This window comes from Oncorhynchus masou, chromosome 10 (assembly GCF_036934945.1).
Source record: "Oncorhynchus masou masou isolate Uvic2021 chromosome 10, UVic_Omas_1.1, whole genome shotgun sequence".
Classification (NCBI taxonomy): domain Eukaryota; kingdom Metazoa; phylum Chordata; class Actinopteri; order Salmoniformes; family Salmonidae; genus Oncorhynchus; species Oncorhynchus masou.
The window spans coordinates 41141348-41155201 of record NC_088221.1 but is presented as its reverse complement, the minus strand read 5'-3'; the positions used below and the strand labels follow the sequence as shown (position 1 = coordinate 41155201).

At 47.2% G+C, this 13854-nt stretch overlaps 1 protein-coding gene across 4 annotated transcripts in view; it reads right to left on the bottom strand.

Annotated features, from left to right (window-relative positions):
* Window positions 1–13854, bottom strand: part of LOC135547635 (NEDD8-conjugating enzyme UBE2F-like) — a 167472-nt gene that overhangs the window by 95882 nt on the left and 57736 nt on the right. For all 4 annotated transcript variants that reach the window (XM_064976807.1, XM_064976809.1, XM_064976810.1 and 1 more), the window contains 2 exons: window positions 12189–12221; window positions 9504–9566 (listed from right to left, as the gene is read on the bottom strand). In XM_064976807.1, coding sequence (XP_064832879.1) covers window positions 9504–9566; window positions 12189–12221 — 96 coding nt within the window. The remainder of the gene's footprint in view (window positions 1–9503; window positions 9567–12188; window positions 12222–13854) is intronic.

Sequence of the window (13854 nt, the reverse complement as noted above, 5' to 3'; positions counted from 1 at the left end):
CCCAAACAGCAAGCAATGCAGGTGTAGAAGCACGGTGGTTAGGAAAAACTCCCTAGAAAGGCCAAAACCTAGGAAGAAACCTAGAGAGGAACCAGGCTATGTGGGGTGGCCAGTCCTCTTCTGGCTGTGCCGGGTGGAGATTATAACAGAACATGGCCAAGATGTTCAAATGTTCATAAATGACCAGCATGGTCGAATAATAATAAGGCAGAACAGTTGAAACTGGAGCAGCAGCATGGCCAGGTGGACTGGGGACAGCAAGGAGTCATCATGTCAGGTAATCCTGGGGCATGTAAATCATCAAAGCAAGAGCTGCATGCAGCAACATGTGCAAGTTTTGTTAATATCCTTTACTAGTTAGTGAGTCAGCACAGTTATAGATCATTTGTCGTCAGCAATAGGGGAGGGATTTCTTCCTACAAGAGCACAAACCATGTATATTTCTAGACATCTTTGAATAGCGAGTCAGGTAAAGAACTTTTTTTGTCTTAAAGTAGCAGTGTTGTATTTCGAGACAGGTTTGAATAAGCTAAGTAGCCAATAGGGTAGCATAATTTGTCTGATTACCTGTAATAATGGTATGTGAATAGTAAAATGCATTTTATTTTGTAAAGTGGTTTCTTTCATCAAACAACAGTCACCTTGTCTGAAGGACAAGTGAATAAACAGGTTAATGTCAAGCCCTGCATGTTTTCTCCCCCCAAAGTCTCATGGAATGTACGCCTACATTGAACACCACATGTTGGCTGCTACTGTAGGCTGAATGATAGAACAGCTATTTCCATGTAAAAGTGTTATGGGATTCATCTTATCCATTGTTTTTGATGGTAGGCCACTCTGGTGGGCCACTCTGGTGGGCCTTAGTTATGATCAAGTTGCCACAATAGCCTACTCAGTCACTGTTGAAACGAACAGAGCGGGTACAGCCTCAGTGTTCACAGTAAAGCACACTGGAAGTTGCACAGAATTTTCCCAACGTTCAAGTCTTCGCTCAGCAGACCTGAAATTTACTGAGTGCTGAGAAACATTTGAATTAGCTTTGATTGTGGACCTGACTCGCACCAACACCCAACCTGGCTTCACCAGCTGTTACTAGCGCCACTCAGCCATTTTCAATGCCACAGGGGAGTTGGCTTGAGAATCATTCTGACACAGCAGAAAACTTTCAGTTCCGTCAGTTTCGATAAACATTCCTGCTCATTTTCATTTTCCCATTTCCTGCAGAGTGGTGTGAATCAAATTGACCTTCAAATTCAGTAAATAGGGATGATGAGACTTCAGGCGAGTTAGATTTTCCTGATATGAAAAACAAATAGGTGCAACGGTACTGTCCAGGGGAACCCGTCACAGTAGTGACCTCCGGTACTGTCCAGGGGAACCCGTCACAGTAGTGACCTCCGGTACTGTCCAGGGGAACCCGTCACAGTAGTGACCTCCGGTACTGTCCAGGGGAACACGTCACAGTAGTGATCTCCGGTACTGTCCAGGGGAACCCGTCACAGTAGTGATCTCCGGTACTGTCCAGGGGAACCCGTCACAGTAGTGACCTCCGGTACTGTCCAGGGGAACCCGTCACAGTAGTGACCTCCGGTACTGTCCAGGGGAACACGTCACAGTAGTGATCTCCGGTACTGTCCAGGGGAACACGTCACAGTAGTGATCTCCGGTACTGTGCAGGGGAACCCGTCACAGTAGTGACCTCCGGTACTGTGCAGGGGAACCCGTCACAGTAGTGATCTCCGGTACTGTACAGGGGAACCCGTCACAGTAGTGACCTCCGGTACTGTCCAGGGGAACCCGTCACAGTAGTGATCTCCGGTACTGTCCAGGGGAACCTGTCACAGTAGTGACCTCCGGTACTGTCCAGGGGAACCCGTCACAGTAGTGATCACCGGTACTGTCCAGGGGAACCTGTCACAGTAGTGATCACCGGTACTGTCCAGGGGAACCCGTCACAGTAGTGATCACCGGTACTGTCCAGGGGAACCTGTCACAGTAGTGATCTCCGGTACTGTCCAGGGGAACCTGTCACAGTAGTGATCTCCGGTACTGTCCAGGGGAACCCGTCACAGTAGTGATCTCCGGTACTGTCCAGGGAGAGCTGTTCTGACACAAAGGAGTTTCTCAGTTCACAGCGTAGTTCACAGCGTAGTTCACATAGTGTTGTTCACAGCGTAGTTCACAGCGTAGCACCTTGTTACCTGAGTGTTTTGGGGCCCACTGTATAGGAAGCCCACTATGGCCTGTGGACACTAGTCTCTCTGTAATTGGTCTGAATGGCTGCTCTGAACAACAACCTTACAGTTACAGTGGTGTGTGAGAGATGAGTCGTCTCCCCAACAGAGCCTTCTGCCTGCCCGGCCAGTTGAGCAGCATCATTCAGACAGACAGGATGGACAGACCATCACACAGAAGGATCCATAATCCTAATGTGACCAAATGGTTGCCACAGCAACAGAGTTGGGCCCCAGCCCCAGCCCCCAGATACACCCCCCAGCCCCAGCCCCCAGCTCCATCCCCCAGCTCCAACCCCCAGCTCCAACCCCCAGCTCCAACCCCCAGCTCCATCCCCCCAGCTCCCAGCCCCAGCTCCATCCCCCAGCTCCAGCCACCCAGCTCCCAGCTCCAGCCCCAGCTCCATCCCCCAGCTCCCAGCCCCCAGATCCCAGCCCCCAGCTCCAGCCCTCCAGCTCCCAGCCCCATCCCCCAGCCCCAGCTCCAGCCCCCAGCTCCAGCCCCCCAGCTCCAGCCCCATCTCCAGCCCCCAGCTCCAGCTGCCTGTTTGGTAGAAAGGCTGAAGTTCACAAAGCTGAGAAATATGAGGTCTGCAGAAGACAGTGTTTTTAAGTGAATATAACAAATTGTATGACTAACTCAAAATGTAAATAATATGCAAATACATGTCTGAATGCACAGCTCCAGGCATTGTACTATAGAGACCATGCAAGAGGCTAAATAATGTTCCTTCCTTCCCTCACATACTTTCTCCTGCCTCCTCTCCAACATCAGTTTAGCATGTTCCTTCCTTCCCTCACATACTTTCTCCTGCCTCCTCTCCCGCTCCTCTCCTGTCTCCTCTCCCGCCTCCTCTCCCACCTCCTACCCGACATCAGTTTAGCATGTTCCTTCCTTCCCTCACATACTTTCTCCTGCCTCCTCTCCCGCTCCTCTCCTGTCTCCTCTCCCGCCTCCTCTCCCACCTCCTACCCGACATCAGTTTAGCATGGTCCTTCCTTCCCTCACATACTTTCTCCTGTCTCCTCTCCCGTCTCCTCTCCCACCCCTCTCCCGCCTCCTCTCCCGCCTCCTACCCGACATCAGTTTAGCATGTTCCTTCCTTCCCTCACATACTTTCTCCCGTCTCCTCTCCAAAATCAGTTTAGCATGTTCCTTCCTTCCCTCACATACTTTCTCCTGCCTCCTCTCCTGTCTCCTCTCCCGCCTCCTCTCCTACCTCCTACCCGACATCAGTTTAGCATGGTCCTTCCTTCCCTCACATACTGTCTCCTGCCTCCTCTCCTGTCTCCTCTCCCGCCTCCTCTCCCACCTCCTACCCGACATCAGTTTAGCATGGTCCTTCCTTCCCTCACATACTTTCTCCTGTCTCCTCTCCCGTCTCCTCTCCCACCCCCTCTCCCGCCTCCTCTCCCGCCTCCTCGCTGACATCAGTTTAGCATGGTCCTTCCTTCCCTCACATACTTTCTCCCGTCTCCTCTCCAAAATCAGTTTAGCATGTTCCTTCCTTCCCTCACATACTTTCTCCTGTCTCCTCTCCTGTCTCCTCTCCCGCCTCCTCTCCCGCCTCCTACCCGACATCAGTTTAGCATGTTCCTTCCTTCCCTCACATACTTTCTCCTGCCTCCTCTCCCGCTCCTCTCCTGTCTCCTCTCCCGCCTCCTCTCCCACCTCCTACCCGACATCAGTTTAGCATGGTCCTTCCTTCCCTCACATACTTTCTCCTGTCTCCTCTCCCGTCTCCTCTCCCACCCCCTCTCCCGCCTCCTCTCCCGCCTCCTACCCGACATCAGTTTAGCATGTTCCTTCCTTCCCTCACATACTTTCTCCCGTCTCCTCTCCAAAATCAGTTTAGCATGTTCCTTCCTTCCCCTCACATACTTTCTCCTGCCTCCTCTCCTGTCTCCTCTCCCGCCTCCTCTCCTACCTCCTACCCGACATCAGTTTAGCATGGTCCTTCCTTCCTCACATACTGTCTCCTGCCTCCTCTCCTGTCTCCTCTCCCGCCTCCTCTCCCACCTCCTACCCGACATCAGTTTAGCATGGTCCTTCCTTCCCTCACATACTTTCTCCTGTCTCCTCTCCCGTCTCCTCTCCCACCCCCTCTCCCGCCTCCTCTCCCGCCTCCTCGCTGACATCAGTTTAGCATGGTCCTTCCTTCCCTCACATACTTTCTCCCGTCTCCTCTCCAAAATCAGTTTAGCATGTTCCTTCCTTCCCTCACATACTTTCTCCTGTCTCCTCTCCTGTCTCCTCTCCCGCCTCCTCTCCCGCCTCCTCTCAGACATCAGTTTAGCATGGTCCTTCCTTCCTCACATACTTTCTCCTGTCTCCTCTCCCGCCTCCTCTCCAGCCTCCTCTCCGACATCAGTTTAGCATGGTCCTTCCTTCCCTCACATACTTTCTCCTGTCTCCTCTCCCGCCTCCTCTCCCGCCTCCTCTCAGACATCAGTTTAGCATGGTCCTTCCTTCCCTCACATACTTTCTCCTGTCTCCTCTCCTGTCACCTCTCCCGCCTCCTCTCCGACATCAGTTTAGCATGGTCCTTCCTTCCCTCACATACTTTCTCCTGTCTCCTCTCCTGTCACCTCTCCCGCCTCCTCTCCGACATCAGTTTAGCATGGTCCTTCCTTCCCTCACATACTTTCTCCTGTCTCCTCTCCTGTCACCTCTCGCACCTCCTACCCGACATCAGTTTAGCATGGTCCTTCCTTCCCTCACATACTTTCTCCTGTCTCCTCTCCCGTCTCCTCTCCCGCCTCCTCTCCCGCCTCCTCGCTGACATCAGTTTAGCATGGTCCTTCCTTCCCTCACATACTTTCTCCTGTCTCCTCTCCCGTCGCCTCTCCCACCCCCTCTCCCGCCTCCTCTCCCGCCTCCTCTCAGACATCAGTTTAGCATGGTCCTTCCTTTCCTCACATACTTTCTCCTGTCTCCTCTCCTGTCTCCTCTCCCGCCTCCTCTCAGACATCAGTTTAGCATGGTCCTTCCTTCCCTCACATACTTTCTCCTGTCTCCTCTCCTGTCACCTCTCCCGCCTCCTCTCCGACATCAGTTTAGCATGGTCCTTCCTTCCCTCACATACTTTCTCCTGTCTCCTCTCCCGCCTCCTCTCCGACATCAGTTTAGCATGGTCCTTCCTTCCCTCACATACTTTCTCCTGTCTCCTCTCCTGTCACCTCTCCTGTCACCTCTCCCGTCACCTCTCCGACATCAGTTTAGCATGGTCCTTCCTTCCCTCACATACTTTCTCCTGTCACCTCTCCAGCCTCCTCTCCGACATCAGTTTAGCATGGTCCTTCCTTCCCTCACATACTTTCTCCTGTCTCATCTCCTGTCTCCTCTCCCGCCTCTTACCCGACATCAGTTTAGCATGGTCCTTCCTTCCCTCACATACTTTCTCCCGTCTCTTTTCCTCTAGTTTGTGTTCCTCAAGCCCAATCTGAGTTTTGAACAGGGCTTGGGGTGTTGGTGTGCGAAACCAACCGGTATGAACCGGTCACCAAGCCAGGCAGTCAAAGCCTCCATTCTACACAGGAGGAGATAGTGCCGATATTGACCTGCTGCAAGTGGCCAACAGACTGAAGGCCTGACCTTTCCTGTATTTTATTTTTATTTCACCTTTACTTAACCAGGTAGGCCAGTTGAGAACAAGGTCACATTTACAACTGCAAGCTGGCCAAGATAAAGCAAAGCAGTGCGACAAAATAAAACAACACAGAGACAAACTCACAGCCAATAACACAATAAAAAAATCTATGTACAGTGTGTGCAGATGTAGAAGAGTAGGGAGGAAGGGCCTAAATAGGCCATAGAGGCAAAATAATTACAATTAAGCATTAACACTGGAGTGATAGATGTGCAGATGATGATGTGCAAGTAGAGATCCTGGGGTGCAAAAGAGCAAGAGGATAAGTAATAATATGGGGATGAGGTAGTTGGGTGAGCTATTTACAGATTGGCTGTGTACAGGTACAGTGATCGGTAAGCTGCTCTGACAGCTGATACTTAACGTTAGAGGGAGACAGAAAACTCCAGCTTCTGTGATTTTTGCCAGTAGTTCCAGTCATTGGCAGCAGAGAACAGGAAGGAAAGGTGGCCAAAGTAAGTTTTGGCTTTGGGGATGACCAGTGAGATATACCTGCTGGAGCGCGTGCTACGGGTGGATGGTGCTATGGTGACCAGTGAGCTGAGATAAGGTGGGGCATTACCTAGCATAGACTTTTAGATGACCTGGAGTCAGTGGGTTTGGCGACGAATATGTAGTGAGGGCCAGCCAACGAGAGCGTACAGGTCACAGTGGTGGGTAGTATATGGGGCTTTAGTAACAAAACATCCAGTTTGCTGAGTAGAGTGTTGGAAGCTATTTTGTAAATGACATCGCTGAAGTCAAGGATCGGTAGGATAGTCAGTTTTACGAGGGTATGTTTGGCAACATGAGTGGCTTTGTTGCGAAATAGGATGCCGATTCTAGACTTAATTTTGGATTGGAGATGCTTAATGTGAGTCTGGAAGGAGAGTTTACAGTCTAACCAGACACCTAGGTATTTGTAGGTGTCCACATATTCTAACCGTCCAGAGTAGTGATGCTAGTCAGGCGGGAGGGTGCGGGAAATAATTGGTTGAAGAGCATGCACTTAGTTGTACTATCTTTTAAAAGCAGTTGGAGGCCTCGGAAGGAGTGTTGTATGGCATTGAAGCTCGTTTGGAGGTTTGTTAGCACAGTGTCCAAAGAATGCCAGATGTACACAGAATGGTGTCGGATCAGAGAATCAACAGCAGCAAGAGCGACATCATTGATATATACAGATAACAAAGTCGGCCGAGAATTGAACCCTGTGGCACCCCCATAGAGAATGACAGAGGTCCGGACAACAGGCCCTCTGATTTGACACACTGAACTATATCAAATCAAATGTATTTGTCACATACACATGGTTAGCAGATGTTAATGCGAGAGTAGCGAAATGCTTGTGCTTCTAGTTCCGACAATGCAGTAATAACCAACGAGTAATCTAACCTAACAATTCCAGAACTACTACCTTATACACACAAGTGTAAAGGGATAAAGAATATGTACATAAAGATATGAATGAGTGATGGTACAGAACGGCATAGGCAAGATGCAGTAGATGGTATCGAGTACAGTATATACATATGAGATGAGTAGTGTAGGGTATGTAAACAAAGTGGCATAGTTTAAAGTGGCTAGTGATACATGTATTACATAAAGATGCAGTAGATGATAGACTACAGTATATACATATACATAAGAGATGGATATCTGAGAAGTAGTTGGTGAACCAGGCGAGGCAGTCATTTGAGAAGCCAAGGCTATTGAGTTTGCCGATAAGAGTGTGGTGATTGCCCGAGTCGAAAGCCTTGGCCAGGTCGATGAAGACGGGTGCACAGTACTGTCTTTTATCAATGGTGGTTATGATACCGTTTAGGACCTTGAACGTGGCTGAGGTGCACCCATGACCAGCACAGAAACCAGATTGCATAGCGGAGAAGGTACGGTGGGATTCGAAATGGTTGATGATCTGTTTGTTAATTTGACTTTTGAAGATTTTAGAAAGGCAGGGTAGGATGGATATAGGTCTGTAACAGTTTGGGTCTAGAGTGTATCCCCTTTTGAAGAGGGGGATGACCGCGGCAGCTTTCAAATCTTTGGGGATCTCAGACGATACGAAAAAGAGATTGTACAGGCTAGTAATAGGGGTTGCATCAATTTCGGCAGATCATTTTAGAAAGAGAGGGTCCAGATTGTCTCGCCCAGCTGATTTGTAGGGGTCCAGATTGTCTCGCCCAGCTGATTTGTAGGGGTCAAGATTGTCTCGCCCAGCTGATTTGTACGGGTCCAGGTTTTGCAGCTCTTTCAGAATATCAGCTGTCTGGATTTGGGTGAAGGAGATTTATCGTAGATTTAGCGGTGGTGACAATGTTTCCTATCCTCAGTGCAGTGGGCAGCTGGGAGGAGGTGCTCTTATTCTCCATGGACTTTACAGTGTCCTTTTTGGAATTAGTGCTACAGGATGCAAATTTCTGTTTGAAAAAGCTAGCCTTAGCTTTACCTATTGACTGAGTATATTGGTTCCGGACTTCCCTGAAAAGTTGCATATCGTGGGAGCTATTCGATGCGAACGCAGAACGCCACAGGATGTTTTTGTGTTGGTCGAGGGCAGTCAAGTCTGGGGTGAATCAAGGGCTATATCTGTTCTTAGTTCTACATTTTTTGAACGGGGCATGCTTATTTAAGATGGAGAGGAAAGCACTTTTAAAGGGCAACCAGGCATCCTCTACTGGCGGGATGAGGTAACTATCCTTCCAGGATACCCGGGCCAGGTTGATTTGAAAGGCTTGCTCACTGAAGTGTTTTAGGGAGCGTTTGACTGTATACCAACTGTAATAAAGCATGAGTCCATGGAGACAATACAGTAGTCTTGACTTGCTGTTGAGATATTAAGCTGCTCTTTCTGTCTCTCTGCAGTGATGCACATGCCTGGCTGGGGACTGGGGAGCACCTGGGGAGTACTGCAAACCCCAGCCAGGGCACTATTTGGGAGCGAGTGCGAGTGGTCCCACCACAGTTTAATTATAGAGCGGTTGGAACAGCTGCTAGCTCTGTCTCTCTGCAATGGTGCTACTAGGCCAGCAGTATGGTAGGAGACGCATCACAGTGAATCCAATCACTCATGTCAACAACAGTCTGATCCCAGACCAGCTCTTGGGGGAGCTGGCTGTTCCGGTAGTCAGTGTGTCAGGATGTAAGTTCCTCTGGGATCTGAGGTTCCCAGATCACCTCTTGGGGGGCTGACTTAGGGGCTCGCTGTTCCGGTAGTTAATGTGTCAGGATGTAAGTTCCTCTGGGAACATCTGATCCCAGACCAGCTCTTGGCAGCCTGGTTGGCTGGATGTTTCAGCAGCAGTGTGTACAACAGGATGTAAGTTAATCCACGTCGACACACTGGTCTGTCTCCTGCAGGGAGAATGAGACATAGCGTGCATCCCAAATGGCTCCCTATTTACTATATAGTGCCCTGCTTAGACACACAGAGAGAGACATACACCACAGCCTAGTCCCTAGTGGTTCTGAAAGGTCCATTTGACCCACTCACAATCCCAGTGGTGGTAAGAGAGTTCTACAGAACTCCCTCACATTCTACTTGTAGAGCTTTCCGACAACAACTTCCTGCTGTTCATGTAATCCCATGTACAGGATAGAGGGAAGATGACCTCCCTCCAGGTGGACTGGTTGGTTTCGTTACCTTATCACGCAGATGATGCTCGGCCGCGTCAATGTTCAACGGGTCATCAAAGTTAAGTAGATCCTGAGGGAAATGAGAGAGAGACAGCGGAAGTTTACAAAAAAAACGATTTAAATAAACAACAACAACCTGCTAACCAAGATTAAAACAAACAACCACTTGCCAGACTATTAGGTTTGTTGTTGTCTGATACGAACTGACAAAGTAGTGTAATAATCCTGTTGCCATAGAGACTGTGTGCATGGCGAGCGAGGTGCATTGTGTTATGAGGGAGATAAAATGGTGGCTAGGCCTGTGTGGCGAGCCCCTCACTTCCTGATTAAAAGCTAAGCCTCAGGGCATGACTGAGCATCAGGCTGCAGCACCACCAGAGTCCGTCCGATATATCGGTTCACCGATATTAGTGGCTGAAATTGGCCTTTTACCGATATATTGGTATCGGACGAAAATGTCACAGATAACAGATTTTCAATAAAAAGGATGAAAAAAGGACATTTCAGGCTTATCTGATCATGTGCGACCATTCTCGTGATGTGTTATTATTTTACAATATAAGAAACACATTTTAAGCATATTTCTTGAACAATCTCTCTTTTAGATGGAAATTTGAGAACACGTGTGAAGATATTACACTTTTTCATTTTCGTGCTGTTTAAATAAGAGATTTTAACATCCTCAGTCTACCTGTTCCTCATACATGGGCATATGCAGAGCCTTCAGAAGGTATTCACACCCGTTGAGACTTTTTCCACATTTTGAGTTGCAAAGAAAAAGCCATACAGTGGGGCAAAAAACGTATTTAGTCAGCCACCAATTGTGCAAGTTTTCCCACTTAAAAAGATAAGGCCTGTAATTTTCATCGTAGGTACACTTCAACTATGACAGACAAAATGAGAAAAAAAAAATCCAGAAAATCACATTGTAGGATTTTTTATGAATTTATTTGCAAATTATGGTGGAAAGTAAGTATTTGGTCAATAACAAAAGTTTATCTCAATACTTTGTTATATACCCTTTGATGGCAATGACAGAGGTCAAACGTTTTCTGTAAGTCTTCACAAGGTTTTCACACACTGTTGCTGGTATTTTGGCCCATTCCTCCATGCAGATCCACTCTAGAGCAGTGATGTTTTGGGGCTGTTGCTGGGCAACACAGACTTTCAACTCCCTCCAAAGATTTTCTATGGGGTTGAGATCTGGAGCTTGGCTAGGCCACTCCAGGACCTTGAAATGATTCTTACGAAGCCACTCCTTCGTTGCCCGGGCGTTGTGTTTGGGATCAATGTCGTTTTTATTTTATTTTACCTTTATTTAACTAGGCAAGTCAGTTAAGAAAAAAATTCTTATTTTCAATGACAGCCTAGGAACAGTGGGTTAACTGCCTGTTCAGGGGCAGAACGACAGATTTGTACCTTGTCAGCTCAGGGATTTGAACTTGCAAGCTTCTGGTTACTAGTCCAATGCTCTAGCCACTAGGCTACCCTGCCGCCCCATGCTGAAAGACCCAGCCACATTACATCTTCAATGCCCTTGCTGATTGAAGGAGGTTTTCACTCAAAATCTCACGATACATGGCCCCATTAAGCATGATGTTTCCACCCCCATGCTTCACAGTAGGTATGGTGTTCTTTGGATGCAACTCATTATTCTTTGTCCTCCAAACACGACGAGTTGAGTTTTTACCAAAAAGCTATATTTTGGTTTCATCTGACCATATGACATTCTCCCAATCTTCTTCTGGAAAATCCAAATGCTCTCTAGCAAACTTCAGACAGGCCTGGACATGTACTGGCTTAAGCAGGGGGACACGTCTGGCACTGCAGGATTTGAGTCCCTGGCAGCATAGTGTGTTACTCATGGTAGGCTTTGTTACTTTAGTCCCAGCTCTCTGCAGGTCATTCACTAGGTCCGTGTGGTTCTGGGATTTTTGCGCACCGTTCTTTTGATCATTTTGACACCACGGGGTGAGATCTTGCGTGGAGCCCCAGATCGAGGGAGATTATCAGTGGTCTTGTATGTCTTCCATTTCCTAATAATTGCTCCCACAGGTGATTTCTTCAAACCAAGCTGCTTACCTATTGCATATTCAGTCTTCCCAGCCTGGTGCAGGTCTACAATTTTGTTTCTGGTGTCCTTTGACAGCTCTTTGGTCTTGGCCATAGTGGAGTTTGGAGTGTGACTGTTTGAGGTTGTGGACAGTTGTCTTTTATACTGATAACAAGTTCAAACAGGTGCCATTAATACAGGTAACGAGTGGAGAATAGAGGAGCCTCTTAAAGAAGAAGTTACAGGTCTGTGAGAGCCAGAAATCTTGCTTGTTTGTAGGTGACCAAATACTTATTTTCCACCATAATTTTCAAATAAATTCATTAAAAATCCTACAATGTACAATCCTACAATTTCTTTTTCTCTCATTTTGTCTGTCATAGTTGAAGTGTACCTATGATGAAAATTACAGGCCTCTCTCATATTTTTAAGTGGGAGAACTTGCACAAACTAAATACTTTTTTGCCCCACTGTAAATACTTTCTGAAGGCACTGTATACCCTATGTGTTATGGTAACTGATCTGTCACCTCTGTGTGTTGCTGGTGATAGATCACCCATTACAGAAGGCACTGTACACCAAGAACAAACACATTTTAAGATAATTTTCAAATCAGTTTATTGATTAAAAGGTACTTACGGTAAACAAGGAGTTCAATCCCCAGACTACATCCTGAAAGACACAGAAACAGACAAAAACATAAATAAACATTCATAGACCATCCATAGACCATTCATAGACCATCCATAGACCATTCATCACATTTTATGTACCATCAAAAGTTAAACTAAACTAGTCATTAATAACCAGGTCATCGTTGAGCATTTTCATTCCAACAAATTAACAAACAAAATTGTTGAATTCCCCAAATAGATTATAAAGCGGGGCCCTCTATCATCTCTACAGGCACCATTGTATCTAACGAAGACAGGAACCTTCTGTGAATACGCAAGTGGATTGTCTCTCAGCACGTATTAGGCAAATTTCCTTGATGTTCAAACACTGTGAAGAAGTGATTATGATGGGTATTAATTAGCATATCTATTTTGAGGACATTATAAAAGGATACTGGCATTTGTAATTGAGCTTCTCAAAGGGGTGTGAATTCATGAATGATAAAGAGATTTGTTAAATTAATTAAACAACGTGTAAACAATTACCCTTAATACAGGTAACTGCCAAAATAAAGGAAACACCAACAACGTGTCTTAATAGGTTGTTGGGCCACCATGAACAAGAACAGCTCAATGCAGCTTGACATATATTCTACAAGTGTCTGGAACTCTACTGGAGGGATGCCACACCATTCATCAATGAGAATTCCATCATTTGGTGTTTGGTTGATGGTGGTGGAAACCGCTGTCTCAGGCACAGCTCCAGAATCTCCCATGTATTTAATTGGATTTAGATCTGGTGACAGATGGCCATGGCATATCATTTATTATTTTACCAGGTAAGTTGATTGAGAACACATTCTCATCTACAGCAACGACCTGGGGAATAGTTACAGGGGAGAGGAGGGATGAATGAGCCAATTGGAAGCTGGGGATGATGGCCATCATGGTGGCCATGATGGTATGAAGGCCAGATTGGGAATTTAGCCAGGACACTGGGGTTAACACCTCTACTCTTACGATAAGTGGGATCTTTAGTGACCACAGAGTGTCAGGACACCCGTTTAATTAACGTCCCATCCAAAAGACGGCACCCTACACAAGGCAATGTCCCCAATCCCTGCCCTGAGGTATTGGGATATTTTTTTTTTTGACCAGAGGAAAGAGTGCCTCCTAGTGGGCCTCCAACACCACTTCCAGCAGCATCTGGTCCTGGTTGGTTACATCGTTTTCATGCTTATCAAACCATTCAGTGACCACTAATAACCTGTTAATGGGGTCATTGCCATCCTATAGGGGCATAGCCATGGTAGCCAAAATAATGGCCTGCCCAGCATTTATATACATGCATGATGGGATGTTAATTGTTTAATTAACTCATGAACCAAGCCTGTGTGCCTGATTTCAATATACTTTGTATCCATCATTTACTCAAGTGTTTCCATTATTTTGACAGTTACCTGTAGATCTTAACGTATTCATGTATGCTAGCTTCACCTTCAGGATGCCAGCACAGACAGAACAAGAAGCCAGATGTTTCACCGGATGTAGAAATCTCAAGCATCTGGTTGTTATTTCCCCCTCCCCACCAAATATGGTGAGGAGAGGAAGCCCAGTGGCCAGCAGTGGGAGAGTATGGAGCGAGATGGAACTGAGCCAACATTCTGCTGATTTTTTCGTCGAAGAAAAGC